Source organism: Amblyomma maculatum, chromosome 11 (assembly GCF_055883805.1).
Source record: "Amblyomma maculatum isolate TAMU_Amacu chromosome 11, ASM5588380v1, whole genome shotgun sequence".
Lineage (NCBI taxonomy): Eukaryota > Metazoa > Arthropoda > Arachnida > Ixodida > Ixodidae > Amblyomma > Amblyomma maculatum.
In genome coordinates, this window is record NC_139354.1 from 19,876,294 (window position 1) to 19,894,526 (window position 18,233).

Here is an 18,233-nt window from a genome sequence, read left to right on the forward strand (position 1 = left end):
CGAGGTGTAACGATGAATGCCTTAGGGATTCCTGATTTCCCGATGCATGATGCCATTCTACTTGCAATGCATGATTGATGGTTTGAGCTGACGAAGTGTATTATTCATTAATTAATTTAATTGCTGGAGTGAGCAGATATGTGAAAACTAATAGTGAGTGGAAAAGCGCCATGATATTGGCTAAGCATGTCTACCTGATTAAACAGCACTGCATAAAATGGGGTAATATATTTTCGACGGCCAGAGAACACAAAGTCCTGATTTCAATTATAAAGCACTTAAGAGCTAAGCAGAACAGCTTAATGTTGAAAGAGTTTTGTTCTGCGTTACGGTTAGTTGAGGTGACGACAGGCCTCGAGAAAGTAAAGGTAGCGGCCACAGATTATAGGTATTTGTGAAAATATTTATCGACAGTGCTAAGCCCATAACACGAAGGAATGACAAACAAACAAACAAACAAACAAACAAAACTCCTTTGACACGTGATAAAGAAACGGCCTGTAGAGAACCGAACGTGTGCCAAGGGGTTATGAACTGGCTGTTCTCGATAACTGAAAATTTACAAGTATGCGACCCTAATACTAAGTTTTCAAACTGAAATACCCCCATTGTGTATAGAGCAACGACGCTTGCAAGAAATCTTTTATAATCCCGCGTGTTAACAGAAAAAGGACGCAGAATGTAAAGAAAAGGCAATTGAACGGCGGACAGAGAGGGTTATTTTTATATCTAACTTGTGCGAAGTTTTAAACGACAGCTTGGTCAAGGGAGGTTCTCAGATTGTCTTTCTCCCCTAGCGGAGGAACGAGGCCATACGAGTTCTTATCTTGTTTTTATCTGTGTTTCTAAAAGCGAGAATTAATGATTCATCTACAGAATAGGTGGGCAAACCTGATGAGGTCGACCTAGACCTCAAAGTAAACCCAGCCTCACTGATTAAATTGAGGTTGAGGTGGGGCAGCTGAAACATTTTTGAGTGAAGTCATAATATTGGGCCTCAACCTCGTGCGTGAGTTTGAGTGAGGTCGCCTTTCGGTGAGGTCGGCTTTTGAAGTCGAGGCTTTTAGCAGTTGCCACAGGTGACTCTGACGAGGACTCTGAAGCGAAGTGCTCCGTCGTGGTGCCCAGCGTCGCTTAGTGGGGTTTGGTTGATGAGGTCGACCTAGACCTCAAAGTAAACCCAGCCTCACTGATTAAATTGAGGTTGAGGTGGGGCAGCTGAAACATTTTTGAGTGAAGTAATAATATTGGGCCTCAACCTCGTGCGTGAGTTTGAGTGAGGTCGCCTTTCGGTGAGGTCGGCTTTTGAAGTCGAGGCTTTTAGCAGTTGCCACAGGTGACTCTGACGAGGACTCTGAAGCGAAGTGCTCCGTCGTGGTGCCCAGCGTCGCTTAGTGCGGTTTGGTTGGTCCCCTCAAAAAGACAGTATGCTGCGGCTCGCTACTAGGTTTGGGCTGTTCCACCGTGTCCGTTCAGCCCCAGCTAACATTGGAGAAGGGTTGTTATCACTCTGAATTTTATTTGTATGTCATTATTCTTTATTGCGCGTGTCTCTCGCATGGCTGGGATTATAGCTAGCGATCTGTTGTAGAGAAATTCTTACACCATAATCCTAAACCATTAGCTACATTTTCTTTTGGCTATAACCTCATTTACCCTAGAAGTGAGGAGTTGGAGAGTGCACCTGCTACTGCGTCGGAAAATAAATGACAATGGCGATGATGATGATGATGATGATGATGATGGCAGGTAACACATGCCTCTTTTGTGCACCAAACACGGAAGGTGCAAGGAAGTCTCCGCGCCGCTAAGCGCGGATATGACTTTTTATTTGCGAGCAGTAACTGTACTGAAATATATACATCATATTTTCCTGGAGGTCCTTCATCTACTGTAAAAATAAGCAATTGTCATCATCAACATCATGTTGAAATCAAAGGAGTATGACTATAGTAGGAGAGCATCAGTTCAGTTCATGCGTTCAGTCGTGTCCGACTCTTCGTGACCCTATGGACCATGTCACGCCACGCTTTCCGGTCTCTCACTATCTTCTTAACATCACATAGCTTCATCTGCAATATTGGCTGACCAAAGTATGCGCGGAGACCTCGATCCAACAACCTCGGGAGTTGCTGGAGAGCGTGTTCATAAAAATCATTCTTGAGAATTCCCCAAGACTGCCAAAACCCATAGCATCCACTCTTAGCGCAGATAGATGCATTGCACATTAATGTGTAAGCAGCGTATATGAGGCAACTTGAACCAAGAAATAAATGAAAAGTGGTGCGCCGCAGCTGTGTATAGCTAACGGCATACTGTTTCCTGCCATTATCCTTAGACTACTTTAATTTATCTTAATTAGATAATTAGAATTACGAATTTTGTTATTCCGATTAGGGCGAAATATGTTATGTGCTAGAGTGGGTTAATAAAGAGCTGATCGGAGTTTTTCTGGCGACCTATCCCACGCATCTCTTTTTTCCAATATGTTGAGAACGCCCGCGCAATATGAGAAAAAGTATGTGAATGCATTCTTGCGCTACCGTATTGTGGCGCTGAAAACCGCGCTTTACGTTAACGAAGCGTGTGCGCTTTCACGTAGAATTTTTTGTTTTGCATTTTCTGGGCTTTATTTAAATGCCATAAAAAGGGTTCATGCAGCAGGCATGGACGGACGGACGGACGGATGGACGGACGGACAGACGAATGGGCGGGTGGGCGGACGGACGGACGGACGGACGGACGGACGGATGGGTGGGTGGGTGGGTGGGTGGATGGATGGATGGATGGATGGATGGATGGATGGATGGATGGATGGATGGATGGACGGACGGACGGACGGACGGACGGACGGACAGATGGATGGATGGATGGATGGATGGATGGATGGATGGATGGATGGATGGATGGATGGATGGATGGATGGATGGATGATAGGCAGAGATATTACTCAGAACGGTGTTCCAGTTGCCTACCCTGCACTGAGGAAGAGGACTGGGGAGATTAAAAGAAGGAAAGAGAGGCGAGGAACACAGTCACAGATTATCACTCAAGTCAATCAATCTCAGTAATAAAACAGCTACTGCCTTGTCTTGAGGAAAGTCGGACCGAGGATCTTATCCAGCGCTTCTCTTTCGCTCGAAGAAAAGACAGGGCACTCACACAAGAGATAATCAATCGTCTCTTCGAAGCCACATCTTTCACAAGAAGGGCTGTTGGACATCCAGGTCTGGAAAGCATTGGTTTGTAAAAATAACAGAACCATACACGACACAACAGTGTTCCTTCACGACGCGCTGTTATGTGGAAGGCGAATACGCAGTCCAGGGTCTAATGGCGAGGCGACAGCTGCGAAATTCTTCCTTGTTCTTCGCTGAAAGTGTGAGCTCCAGTGCCAAAAAGCGGAGGCCACACGCTGCGTGACTCGATACAGGGATACTGACTTCAAGTCCTTCGTTGTCTGCAGAACTGGCAGCCTCGACCGCCTGATGATTTTCTCTCTCGTGATTTAGGTTCCCACCTCACCCTCCCATATTAAAGGAATTACTCTATGTGTTTCTTCCTACTCGACCACGCCATCTGATCACTTGAGGTCACGCAAACCGGCGAACAATCCCGCGTCTGGAGACTTCCACGTACGAAAGAGGAATGAACTTCGGCGCGCCATTTCACCTCCGACCTGTCAAAGTCCACCCATGCCACCTTTCAAATACTATCTGTCAGAAGCATGTTCGTTGTTGTTGTGGCTGTAGGAAGGAGGAAAAGAAAATGCACGGGCCATGCTGCTGAGCCACCTCCGCTGCCTCGATTTATTTAAAAAAAAAACTGATTTATTTATAGGAAGGGAAAGGCGCGGTAACTGTCTCACTTGCTTTCTGTGGATACCGCAACCGCGCCGTAAGGGACGGGAGGAAGGTGGGAATGAAAGTGGAAAGAGAGAAAGGGGAGCCGTAGTGGAGGGCTACGGAGTAATTTCGACCACCTGGGAATCTTTAACGTGCGCTGACATCGCACAGCACACGGACGCCTCCTCGTTTCGCCTCCATCGAAACGCAGCCGCCGAGGTCGGGTTTGAACCCGGGTACTCCGGCACAGTGGTCGGGCGTCTTACCACTCACTGGTCTTACCACTGCACCTCCTCCGCTGCCTCGTGCGGACAAAAGAGAGAAAGTAGAGAAGAAAGAAAAAGAAAAGGGAGAGAAAGACGCGTACCGCAACTATTGATTGATTGAATGTCCTTTATTGAATGGGAAGGCTCATGGCCATGGATGGTGATAAAGGGGAGTAGACATAATCTTCATTGTTTAGGTCGTCACTCGAATCACATTGCTCTAACCAGGCCACTAAGCGAGCCATACTTGGCAAATATCACCTGTGTGTTAGCATCAGTTTCTAGAAGGGAACGGTAGTTCAGGCGGTAGGGTTCGATCTCGGGGCGTCCAGTAGCTAGAATTGTTCTAGCCTCTATACTGCAACAGCCGTCGTCTACCACCGAAGCGGTGGCGGGTGCAATGACGGCCTACAAAAGATAAAAATTCGGTAGCAGGCTAGCCCCCGACGCAAGCGGCGATGACCTAATACCTATCCCAGCCCCATCAGGACCTGGACCAGCCGCCTTCCTTCCCCCCCCCCCCCCCTATGTTCGTAATTTTAAGATGAAAGCCTTCAAAAGCTCGTGAATACACGTCGTGCGTGCGTCCGCGAGAAGTGTCACACTTCTTCGCGAGATTGTGACGCCATCACATGTTGACAACATCGGCAATGCCCGGTCATGACCGATTACTTCACCAGGCGACTCCCGCATATAAGAAGCTGACCCCGCCGGGCGTCCGATCCAGGCGTCTGTGCTGCGCCTTTCATTGGGTGTTTCCTCGAACACCGCGCACTACACAGTACACAGAATCAGACGCAGTAATACAGGGATCAGCGACCTTTCAAACAAAGGCTTTCGCCTTATCGCAGTTTAGTGGTCCAAAGTGCCCCCTAGAACTTTTTAGAGATTGCATGGCTTCAAATGGTTGACGCGAGCTGCCGGTGGACTTTTTCTACGCGGGTTAACTAACGATCTCGTGTTGAAGCAGACCTCTATATGTTTACATTAAACTTGCAAGCATCGCCACAAGCAAACACCTTAATCTATCTTTCATAGATCAAAATCTGGAGCTCTGTTTAGTTCAAATTAAGTTAGCATCCTGTCATCCTGCAAGAGTGTTCCACGCTTCGTAAAATACGAATATGGGGACAATTAGAGGGGCTCATCGCTGCTGAACCGGATCTGGAGCGAAAGCTATGGCTGCTGATGACCGAGCGTTGCATCGAACACAACCAGTGTTCCGTTGAACGCATAAAAGTTCACCGGCATTCTGGGCAGAATCCACTTTCATGCCCTGTGCATGCGATGCCGGCAGACGCTTTCCTGCTCCACTCGGTCAGCTCTCCGCGGCGGCGCGCGCATGGGTTGTGCGGAAACTACCCTTCTCCTCCTCTCCGCACCGACGTGCGCATGTGCTGGGATGCCGCTACCCTCCTCCTCGCGCAGCGCAGGAGCACCTGTGGAACGGCGCATGCGCTGTAGTGGCCTCTGCCTGGCTCCACGAAATGCGCTTCTATTAGCTCAATGAAGCTTTCGCTATAAAACCAGAGTTATTGAACAGCTCTGGCCACAAGGACACATCTGCGTTCCTACTACTGCATGCGCTGGCAACACAGAGGAGACAAGCAGGAAGACACGCCTTATCAATCCAAGCGAAATCCACTAATCTCATGCAGTGAAAGTTCAAATGACCGGAACTCACCTTTTGGATCACACACAATAATGCACGCTTTATTGAATAATTTAGCGATTATTAACAGTTCGTGAGAGTTTGCATCAACTTTGCTGACATGGCGTCGACGTCACTAGAAAACAGCTTGAAGAAAGCACAAATTGAATAGAAAAATTTATTGGCCACAAAGTGAGACACAGCACTGGTTAAAACTAGATGTACGCCACACTTTCGCAAGATGGCACTACCAGATGGAGCGAACAGTTCGCCGTGCAGATAGAATTATATACAACTAAAATGAGCATCGTAAAACTAAAAGAACTGGACGTAACATTTTAAACATCAATCGTAAATTCATTTCTAACAACAAAGCGTTTAAATACCGCCTGTTCACAGCAATAGCAATTGCATGCATGCAGGTCCCGGTTTATTTAATCGCTCAGTTTGTCTTACCAGCCTCGGTACATACTCCAAGGGGCACCATCAATTAATAATATATAGTACACATAAAGTTGGCGATTGTTCTGCGTCCACTATTACAGTATGGTAACACGAGAAGCTGCGTACTACTTACGTTACCAGACGCCAGCAATTAACGGTCGCCATCAGTTTCATGTCAGTGTCTTTTCTGTACGCATTTGACGCCATGCTTCGGACACAGCTTCCGTTCCCTAGCCGCCACTGTGCCTAACAATTAGGTAAACGTACTCATAATTTATGTGATATTTAACTAATTAGCATACAAACGTTTAAGGTTTCTTGCACTGTGAACACCATTTTTGAGTGCTTTACGCTTCACACCCCCTGACGATGTCCTGTATATTATTTTTGCTTAGCCATATAAGCCCAAGCCACGTGGTGCATATACATCAGCACATAACTCTGGTGGCCTTTAAATATAAAAAATATAATCACAAAATGCTTTCCCGCGTAGCGCACACCAGCAAGCAAATGCCATCTCCTACACCCTTGTATACACTTGCCGTTGTGTCTGCTTTCAAAGCGATGTAGGTTTTTATCTTACATCGATGCAACAGGCAATTTTTTTACACCGGTACAGGGCAAGTGCGCTTACTTTTCAAACGCCATTTCTTTCCTGTGGCAATGAATGAGAAAGAACTTTTCCCGTATTACTTAAGTTCAATGTCTGGAGGCCTCTTCCCTGATGAGGAAATAGGGAAAACATACTTGTCCGTAGAAGAAAGGCCATTACGCTCAAATATTGCGGGTCTTTATCCTACGGCAATGGAGGCATTTCTCCTGCGGTGTTGTGTGGAAAAAGGCCCTTTATCATCTAAGACGTAACGAAAGGGAAAAGTCTTCGCTGCATATGTGTAAAGGCTGCCTATAAAGGGCGCGACGATGCAAGAACCCAGACAGCCGAAGCCTAGACCCGACGGTTCCCGTTGCAGGCTCCGTACTGCTGCTGCTCCTGCACTCGGCTCGAGATGGTGGTGAACTCGCCGCTGGTCGAGTTGGCGATCAGTCTGCCCTGGTCGTCTTCCAGCAGCCGCCGGTGAGGAGAGTATAGACCGCCTTTTACGCCGACGCTGCAACACACCTCTACGATGTAGGCGGTGATCAGCAACACCAACTGCACCCAAAAAGATTAGGGGAAAGAAATAAGCGACTATTATTATCAGGAAACCCAGTGATTGAAGGGAGGGGGCGAGGGCAGGAGCTATATACCGGCACCTCTCTCTCTCCTCTTTTTTTTTTTTTTGTATGCCTAGAAATTAAGTTTTCTGAAGTTGCAGTTAAACTTCAAACGGAACTAATCCTGGTAAGGTGGGACGAGGTTATGCTAGATAGATTCCATTCCCCACAGAAGTCTGGCGTCAGTGATGTCGGTGTAGTGAGAGAAAATTAACAGGCAGCTCGCAGGTGGTAGATGGCAGCTGACGTGACGGGGCATTGACTGGCCGTCGGGTTGTGGGGACCTCGTGAGACCACGTGACATGGTCGAATCGGAAGGTGCGGCCGACTCGTATTTTGCCATTGAGGTGAGGGTGTGGGATCGGAATCCACGATGATAATATTAGATTCGGTTCTATCATTGATAAATTCATGTTCGATTCGGTGGCGGAGCTTAACTATTCGTAATCATTTAGACAGCACAGGTAAACTATTAGTATTCTATTTGGCTTGGAAAAGTTTTATTATCCACTCGGGGGCTATATCAGCTTTTAGAGTTTCGAAACTGCCATTCTCGCCGTCGCTGCAGCGCAAGGAATTTCGGGACCACAAGGGGGGGGGGGGGAGTGAAACTGAGCAGTCAGGAACAGCGATATGCCACGTCTACGTGCGCGTGGTGCGGAAACGCTCGAATTCGAGCCAAGCTGGTTTAGATAGTAAACACTTTGGGAATACCCGCGATCCAGTAAGCTCGCGCAGCTGCGGTGGCGATGCAGTACGTAGTGCGCAGAATTTGTCCACTCACCACCAGGGCTTGGAAGCTGAAGAGCACGACTGTGCCCCACTCGTAGCCGATGTGTTGCAGAAGCACTCCGCCCAGGGCGGGACCCATGAATGACCTGCACGGAGAGGATGGAAAGCGAGTCCTGAATGTCTGCAGAAACAAACGAGGTGGCGCTGCAATCGCTTGCGACCTCCCGGTAGGCAACAGACCCGGAAACGACATGGCGGGGAGGACACCTTGGCGAGTGTTTCAAGGTGAAAGCCTTACTTGGATATGTCTGCGAAAAGGTATTAGCAAAACGTGGAAGCAAAATGTAACGTGTGACATGACGTCACGTGATGATGAAACTGGGTAGTCGTGAATGTGTAGGTAATGACAAGTGGTATATAAATGCCTTGTCATGCCATATGAGTCATAGTTTAGTCATGAGTGATAATCACTTGTCATGAGTCACAGATAGAAGATCCAATGTACATGACTGCAGGACCTTGTATGTGAGTCATGACCATGACTAGTGTTTAGTCACGACTCTCAAAAGCGCTCAGTCATTACACTATAGGAGCTACTAAACAGCAGCGAACGCACATGCTTTCGCATTTCACCAATGCACATCTCTGCAGTGCTCGTTTTTGGAAGCAGGCGTTGGTTTACTTTCTTCGAATCGCGCATTGACTCGTTGGGGCGTTAGATTTAGTAATACTGATCGAAGTACACACCATGCAAGACACATTCGCGAAATACTTCGACAATGTGTATAGTATACGTGGTTGGTGGTAAAGAGAAAGCGTTGGGCACTGCAGACTAACTTTACCCTGAACAAAATCAACAGCCTGCAACTCGGTACCAGCAAGCAGAACCTTACTTCGCGATAATGAGCAGGAACAGTGCTGGCATCGTCTGAACTGAGTGGATGTGCGCTGGGTGTTTGTGACGAAACTCAAGGACACAACAGAACCTGAGCGCGTCTCATCGCGCGCGTAAACAAGCACTGCAAGTTGTTATCCCTTTTTTTTTTCGTATTATTTTTTTTTTTTTTTGTGTGTGTGTGTTTCTGGAATTGCTCGAGAGCTGAACAGAAAACCAGGTTGCGATGTTTCGCTCTATGGAAATGTACTTTTTTTAGCGTGTCTACAGTGCGCGGCAAGGGGAATATGACATAAACTACTGCGTGAGCGCGGGAGACAAAAAAAAAAAAATTAGTAGCTCAAGGGGTTTGGGGCACGTATGTCCCTGCATGGGTACCCGAACGGCCCCGGTGTACACAACAGGTTCATGACTTCACGGAGTTTCATGACGTGGGCGGCTCGATCAATGGAGATCTTCCTGCGGGAGCATATATTTCAGAAGGGTCGCTAGGTGTCCACTCCTCCCCAGGTGGTGAAGAGCTCTGGGAGCCGCGGGCGAGGGTCCGCTGGGTGTTCAAGGAGGCTATAGGTAAGGATAGCGCAAGAGTGGGTGCGCTGAGTACAGGTGGGGGGCTATGTTCCTGGATAGCTGCGGGAGAGGAAACCGGGAGAGGGACGAGTGTGGGTCTAGAGGCGGCACCATTTATAATATTTGGCGATGATTGTCAAAGGTTTAGTGGTGTCGGAGTTCATTCTTGACACTGTACAAAGGACAACGGACGTAAAGGGAGAGGCAAACACACACACAGACACGACTTGCCGGCGGCGGTAGCAGTGAGAAGAATAGGAGCATATAGACGTAAAGACAAACGCGGAAAAGGGGGAAAAGTTTGGTGGTGGATCGTTTGCGAAATACAGAGGTAGCTCGCGTACTCGTTTAGAGACTTTTAAATCAGCCCATATAGTCATTATGATTAGCCTAACCACAGGACAACGGGCCCTGCATATATTTATCCATAGACCAGCCAATAGCTCATTCGGCGCCCATTGTAAATCCCATTGCAGCAACAAATTGTCTTCTAGGCTATAGTAGTATAACACCATAAAAAATTTTTGTCACAGTGTGGGAGTGTCACGAAATCGGCGCCCATTTTCATCAAGCCGGTACAGCGCTAGGCGCGCGCGGCGTCGCGTGGAGAGCATGGAGAGAAAAGCCCCTTCCCCGCGCGGGAGAGCGCGTAGCTTTGTACGCGTTGCCGTGACCCTCTTTCCCATTGCCTGGGGAGGACGGTGGTTCATCGGCCTGGAATGTGCCAGGCCCTTCGAGAACTTTCTATGGGACCTGGCCAATGACGACGCGCGGCTCAACGGGAGGAGAAGAGGGAGCTATAACCAGCGAAGCTATGTGTGTGTGCGCGCTAGCTTTGACGCGTGCTAACAAACAGACGCGGCGCGCCCTATTTAAAGAGACCGCGCCGTTTGAGGAGTCAGTCAGCCAGTCAGTCAGTTCGTCAAGTGTTTTGCGACGTGCTCGCCTGTGTTTCGGCTGGACTCCCGGGGATCACCCGCTGCTGGCAAGCCCACGGACTTTCAAGGGAGCGGCGCTCGTCTCGTATGGCGGCCACATCGTGACTCTTGAGGCGTCGGACTGCAACAGTGCCCGGTGAACAATTTTGTGTTTGTTTATGTCTCTCTCGTGTTTGATCTGTTGTAAAGCCTGTGTTATTGAATCATTCTGTAGTTGCATGCTTAGCGTTTGTATACTGTAAACCTCTCGTCTGTTATATTTCAAGTGATCTTGTGTATTCCTTTGTATCGTCTCTTGCTGTGCATAAATTGTGTTTTGTTTGTTACTTCTGACTCCGATCCTTACTCTGGTTTGAACCGGCGACCGCTGGGCACCAAACGACCACCCCCTTCTGTCACTACAAGGTAGTCGAATTCCGGCTGAGCTTGCCACGCAAGTCGAGGGCATCTCCTTTGCGACCGGAACAGCTACCCCCACTCACTCTAAGGGTGTCTGGGAGTGTGCGCACCGCTAAGGGCGCATCGTTAATAATACCCCCATAATTATTAACGGGTGACAGGGAGTTGTCAATTTCAGCGGTATCTGGCATGAAGCTCCGTAACCGACGCTTTGGCGAGAAGGGAGGCCTGCTATCGGAGCTTTCATGCCGGCTATAAAGTTACCGGCAGCCGCTTTTGTAGCGGCCGAACAGCATTACAAGCAGGAAAACTAAATAACTCGGCTAAGGCCGTTTCTCTGAACGCGGACTATCGCGGAACAATAAAATCACAGAGGTCGTGTATGGGAGCAAAGCGAGACTGACCCGATAGACTGGCAGAGAGTGAACATGGAGGACACCAGGCCATTAGTGGCGATGCAGCGTTCGAATCCCCGGTTCCTGAAACAAGAAACACAATTCACAAACAGGATACCAGAATGCGTAGATATATATCTCTACGCCAAATATATAGAAAACAATAACGAAAGAGCGAGTCTTGTGATGAATGTTTTATCCTGTGTCAGCATGTGTAGTGCAAGATTTGAGCACACCATGATTCTGGAGTACGAGCGTGAACGCAAAGGCTTAGCTTTTCCAAGAGGGTTATCACATAAAGATGCCCGATTGCTGCGTGATTGACTTTTTTAACACCTCTAATCTTCTCAATGTGATATCATTTCCTTTTGCTAAAAAAAAAAAAAAAAAAAAAAAAGCTATTGTGCGTTGCGCTCCTCAACTTCACCTTTCCGCGCGTGCTAGCTTTTCCATGTTGTTACAAGCGGTCTTGCAGACAGAACGTATAACAGGCTAACGCGATCTGATTTCTTCTCGTATTCCTCCTTTAGCGTTTGCAGTAACGTTTTCACAGCAAGCGGCACCAACCGGCCCCGAGAGCAAGCCCTCGTGAACCTGCAAGTACACCTGAATTTTGGCTTGGTGTATTCGATTCGATGCCGCGCCCTTAGGTTCAGCAATCCAGCACCCTAACCACTGATCTATCGCTGTGTGCTTTTCAAGGCTTTGAACGGTTTCACTAAGCGTTTATGTACCAGCACTGATCTGCGAACGTCAGCAAGTTGCAGTGGCGCTGATGTCGCTCTATATATGAGTCCGGATAGGCACATAGTTATGCATGCAAACAAATGTTTTGAAAGTGTTTTGATTTTACAGTGGTCCCTTTAGCAAAAGCTGAGCACTGAGTAGAATAGAGCATGCGAGTATACGCTTTATTTGAAAGTTGATGTATTTTTAAAACACTACAATATGGGCATGCTGGGTGTACCCTGTGTGCGGATACTGGGTCGTAGCGCCACGCTAGAAGCATTAGCAGACAAAGATTCGAAAACATATTTCTCGTTTTAAAGTGCGCCTACAGGTGTAAGTGCGGTCGTTAGTTAACCGCTAGCGAGTCATTTTACATATAAAACATCATGGAAACCGTTTGTTGTGATGTGCCATACACCAAAAGCGCACTATCGCCTCGTTGTTTCTACAAATCGCACAAGCTTCTCGTGGAGTTTGACATACTGTCGCAGGCGTCAAATTTGCGCGCTAACAAAGACGTGCAAACAAGACAGCCGTATACAGTTCGACGTAAAAATAAAGCATCAAGTAGCACGCGGACAGCAAACGAAAGAGAACAGCGCGTAACGTGGCGGACGACGGCGCAGACAACTCTGGCTGACATCCACGCCAGGGCCCTTGTAGTTGTAAACATGTAGCTTATGCAGTTTAATGTCCCAAAATGACTCAGGCTATGAGAGAAGCCGTAGTAGAGGGCTCCGGGAATTTCGACCAACTGGGGTTCTTTAGCGTGCGTTCTCAGAGGCGGGCGCCTTGTTTTTCACCCGTCGAAAAGCGGGCACCAAGGCCGAGATTCGATCCCGCATCCTTGAGTTCGGTAAACGAACGCCTTTACAAACAGCCCCGCGGCGGTGCTTCAGTGGTTAACATGTTGATTTTGCATATTACGTCACAAGAACTGCGGAGGCACACCAGCAGCAACTCGCGCACCGTTGGCACGCGCCTGTGAGTTCGTGTGCGCGTACGTGCAGTAGCCCAAACCTCAAATATCAACATTTAACAGCAAGTGCTCACCAAGACGGTAACTCAGCCAAGCACGCAAACGAGTGATGCCGCTTTTCTCACTTCCAAGGCTTTCGGCGCTTGCAATCCGTGAAGTTGTTTGAAAGCGTCAGCACATATGCTTCGGCTACCAGCCCAAACCAGGTATTTCAGCCTGCCAGTTGAACACATTTCCTCACAATGTCAACTAAGCAAATAGCAGAAGCAAGGGTTTTCCGCCCGTGCGGCGCGGTAGTACACAGACGTGGAGACCGCAGTGACGCCAGTACACAGGCGTGTACATGGCGAACACGCAGCCTTTTTTCAGGACGTGCTCTACACTAGAACTAATAGCGTTTCAGAAACAGTCAACCTAGTGTAGCATATGCCCTTCGCTATTATCTCACCCCGACGGATTTTTCCATTTCTTTCGGCGTGGTGAACATCGATAGGAAAACTGCCTCCATTGTGAATCCAGGTGTTCTAATTTTATAATTTTAGTATTTGACGGCATGGACTTTTGTGTAGGTATAATTTTTCTATTGGAAACTTAGAGAGGTGGTTTTTGAGGCCTGAAACATAATTTACGCTGAAAAGTTAGCACTGAATCTAAATGGCGAGCAGGATCTTTAAGGTCTCCCAGTGAGCGCATGCGGACAGCAACAACCAATAAGGCGACGTACAGCGTGTACTCCAGGGTGGCCATGAAGGCGCAGATGGAGGCTCCTCCGATGCCGACGCCGAAGAAGGTCATGGACAACAGCACTAGCCACAGTTTCCTGCAGGAGGCCAGGAGAAGAGAATGTTGCAGTTGAACTTTACACTTTACTTTCTAGTCTATTTAGACAATGCAGTTGTCGCGACGTACAAAAATAAATGCTTCTGACCTGGTTTGATCCGTGGTTTGGCTGACCGGCATGACTGCGGTATGACCACGCTAGTGATTCTCAGAAGGCTCATATCGTCCACAGGTAGGGCAATTTTCGAAGCGAGGACTCACGTTTTGAACGGGAAGAAGGGCAGCGGGCCGACGAAGAGCAGGTAGAGGAGGACGAAGAACGCGCCGATGGCACTGAGCAGCTTGGTGTTCACCTGTGTCGGAGCAGAAGGAGACGGGGACACTCCGATATCTAGCATCAGCTTCATCATCACCAGCCGAGCTATATGTCCCCTGCATGACAGAAGACCCTCGCCCATGTACAGTACGGTCCACTGTTAAAGAGAACATGAGACCGCGTGGCTGCCGGGCTTTACAGAACTCTCCCGGGAAGTCCGGCGATAAACAATAGCACAATGTGCATGCTCTGTATTCCCCGCCAGCTACTCTTCCACAGTATCCACATGGTGTCGTCTATTATCGTCAGTTGTCGGCTGCAGCGCTTCGCAAATTGTGCAGGCCATGCGATAGCACGTTCCCTTTAACAGCGGACCATACTGTACGCACCTCCAAATTAACCCGGCTTAGGGCAACCATATGTAATTGCGAGCAGACCTTATGTTACCTCGCCGCCTGACCGCGTTTTCTTACCTTTTGAGCGCTTTGAGGTATTTATCACACATAATGTCCCCCTCCCCACCCCTCCCCCTCAGATTCTATTTCCTTATTTTCATACAAGCTGGAATTCGCTCCTCGGCCATGGTTTTTGGGTGCAAGTTGTTTGAAAAAAATTGGCAGTGGAATTAGCTTGGCTTTCCACGATATACGTAGCGAGAGGCACGTTTCTCTGGTTGAGCTTGTGGTCACTGTATGTTTAGCAATGAGAGACATTGGGTATACACATCTTTTATTCATTTTGCTTGGCGGAGACGAAGAGTGCCCGATGATCTGTGAAGTAGCATGCAGCAGCCTCAATTCTGTCTATGCACTATTTCGATTTGGTAGAGTCTATTTGGTATCCAGTCCGTTAAATGACGTCTGCCCTAGGCTCCATCTCGGCGACTATACAGTCTTGGCATCTCCGTTTGCAAAGCCGTTCCTCTCTCTGTTCGGGCGACTCCGCAGCTCTCTTCGTCTTCTTATACTCATTCTTTGTTGAGTAGCCAAGTGCCAGGCGACAACCTCAGGATCGGAAGAGTTAATAGAGAGATTTAGCACACCGTGATCCGCGATCCGCTACCGTGATCCGCCACCGCGAGTTCCACTGCACATGCCCAGATCACTTTGATGCCGATAGACGGCGCCACATACTTGATGTCGGCACATTGACCTGCCGCATCGGAACCAATCAGCTTGTGCGCCCCGCCCACGAGCGGTAGAGGGTCACGGTGGCGGATCGCGGATCACGGTATGCTAAATCTCTCTAATATTCTCTTGTCTATACCACCGTTTATCAGCGGCTGGACTCTCATATGCATCCATGTCAAACATTGTGATAAAGACGCTTATTTCATCTCCGCCTTTTATATGCGATGCCGCACATGTGATGCGTGCTTCGGGTGACAAAGCGGCGTGCGGCGAGGCGGTGACGGAGCGCGCAGCGCACTTGTGGTCCCTCTAGTTACCATGGTATCGGCTCATGAGCACAACTGCTCATCCGTGAGCCGTCACGCGCGGCTCCGGCTCCGACAGTGGAGTGAGTGAAGCAACTTTATTGCCTAGAATATGATCACGGTTAGGTCAGGTGGGCTTGGTGTGGCCCCCAGGCGGGAGCGACTTCCTGAGCTCATGTGGCGAGTGCCAGTTGTGTCATTTTATCTGGTCGGCGTAGGACTTCCTTCCTCCATGGCGTAGGAGAAGCGCGGCAGCGGCAACGGCGAAGCGCACGCCGCACCTGCTGCTCCTCTATGGATGGCGCATGCGCACAACTGGCCTCTCCCGGCCACCGGGAAATGTTCGACTGGTAGTCCGATGTAGCTCTCGCTACAAAATCTAGCCTGTTAGCACAGACATTTCCTAGCCCCTGCGCATGCCTATTCTCAATAAAAGCTTTAACTCGAGTGCAGTTTCATCTGCATAAAGGTCAGACTTGCGGGGGGTACTCCACATTGAAGTGGCACTTTATTTCACAGAACATACAAGAACAGTGAAGATTATTTAACACTGAAAGCAATCGGTAGCACGTTCTGGAGAGCCAGACGGTGAATAGATGTTGACGACGTTACGGCGTGTAGATGGTTCCATTGTGTGGCTGCTCTAAAGTAAGAACGAAGTAGTGTTTGAGATGGGCGGGAAATTTAAATTGAATATGTTGGGTGTAGTGAGATAATACCGCTCTCAGATTGTGATATACGTTGTTTCACTGGTAGAACTAAAAAAAAGCAAAAATCAAAAGTAATTAATTAAGTTAAAATTAAAATTGAATTAAAAAGATATAAAGCAAAGTCGAAGCTCGCAAAGCGACGGCGAAAAGAAAGGGGTGCATGGTAGTCCGGATTTCGCTTTTAGAAGTGAAATGCTGCCGTTGTACGAGAAGGAAGTGTGCATGGATACATAGAGCGGCGCGCTTTTCAACTCTTCCAATGCACTGACAAAATAGAGTTGATATGAGCTCTATATGACAGAAATATAAGCTAAATTTAGCGTTTTAAGTGATTTATGCGCCAGTATTATTACACACTGGGGAAGGGGGCTGGATAGAGACGGTGCTTTAAAAAACCGAATTTTTTTCGATGCTGGAAATATGTTACCGACACGAGCACGAGATTATAAATCATGAGATAGGGCAACTTCTATTATTGCAATTGCTGCGCCAGTTTGATATCGCCGAGTTAGCGAATGAATACTGGAGACGACGCAAAATGTGAAGACTACAGAAGGACGTGAATTTACATTTAGTAGGCGCGCAAAACTGGATAATGTCCACCACTCCAATTATATATCCTGTTAAGCATTGGCTGAAGAGGAACTTGACAGTTACATAGTTCGTGAAAATCAGCAAAGCTTAATTGCATGGCTTTGCCCCTAATCACCATATGACTTCGCCTAATTTCGGAAGAAAGCGCGGAGAGGGGGGGGGGAGGGGGGGGGGAGAGGATGAAGCAAACATCCATACCACCCAGCTGAGGCCGAAAACCTGACAATAAGTTACACCGTACACATGGCATTCACAGATTCAGTCTACAACAACAAAACGTGTGACACCATGTGCCATGCCAACAGTCACTCCGCGGACTTTTAAAACAATTCTCAGGATGTTGTCCAACTAGGTCTATCCTCGTCTATGATAAAATCTTTTGATACAGCACTCAGAGCAAAAGTGAGCGATCACAGGACGGCAAAGCAACAGCTGTCAGCAGCCGCAGAGTTTTGCGCAGACGATCATCATTTCATTATGGGCCAACGGAATGGAGGCTCCCGAAGGGAGACATTTGCTGCACGCTGTTCGTTGCGCATGCAGGTGCAGAGGCAAGTCACTTCAACGACCAGTTTCGCACCGTCCAGTATGGTGGTCGTAAGTAAGTAAAGCGAGAAGTCCTGATCCCTTTTGACTCAGGGCAGGCGTATGTCAACGCCACAGGGGAAATGCATAGTTAAAGGAAAAGAGTAGTACATCGCAACATTGCGTCACGATGCACTGAAATATGTCTTTCGTGGCACTATTGAACTATATAAAGGCACTGTCGGTCGAGCGGCCTCATGAAGCCTCACGAATCCAATCCGGTAGCCACGTTTAGAGTCTCTGTGGTCGAGCCACAGACAGATGGCGCTACCTCCCTAAAATAGCACCCTGTGCAGCACATAGGAGCAGCATAATATTCGGTCTAAACACAGACACTGAATTAAGATAGCGCCAGGCATCTCGCCTAGCTCACCTTCTTGTCGCAGAGCCAGCCCCAGACGGGAGTGAGGGCGCCATTGCAGATGCCAGGGATCATAAAGACCAACCCGAGGACCGTGGTGGAGAGATGGAACTGCAGCAGACCAATGTCAATGGTACGGGGTGAACATATAAATTCAGAGTTAGAAGCGTACACGTGTAGCGAGCCCGGAAAAGCGCGTCATCATTATTTTGTTAGTGAGAAACCATTAATATGGAGGGTGAAAGCCTAGCAAAATTGTCTAACGTCTGTGCCGTCGCTTTGACTTGCTAAGCTTTGACGTCACAACCACGTGGTCATGCAGGGGTAATTCAAAGTCCGGTACAGCGGTTCCAAAACGTGAGTCTCCCCGAGTTCGCATTGCTATGCAGGGATG

At 48.3% G+C, this 18,233-nt stretch overlaps 1 protein-coding gene across 2 annotated transcripts in view; it reads right to left on the bottom strand.

The window, feature by feature from the left end:
• Window positions 1-5,858: 5,858 nt before the first annotated feature.
• Window positions 5,859-18,233, bottom strand: part of LOC146173019 (MFS-type transporter SLC18B1-like) — a 48,758-nt gene continuing 36,383 nt past the window's right edge. For both annotated transcript variants that reach the window (XM_084585031.1, XM_084585030.1), the window contains exons 8-13: window positions 17,852-17,950; window positions 14,100-14,191; window positions 13,783-13,878; window positions 11,360-11,434; window positions 8,206-8,299; window positions 5,859-7,359 (exon numbers count right to left, since the gene is read on the bottom strand). In XM_084585031.1, the coding sequence (XP_084441157.1) occupies window positions 7,153-7,359; window positions 8,206-8,299; window positions 11,360-11,434; window positions 13,783-13,878; window positions 14,100-14,191; window positions 17,852-17,950 (663 nt within the window). In that variant the 3' untranslated portion in view covers window positions 5,859-7,152. The remainder of the gene's footprint in view (window positions 7,360-8,205; window positions 8,300-11,359; window positions 11,435-13,782; window positions 13,879-14,099; window positions 14,192-17,851; window positions 17,951-18,233) is intronic.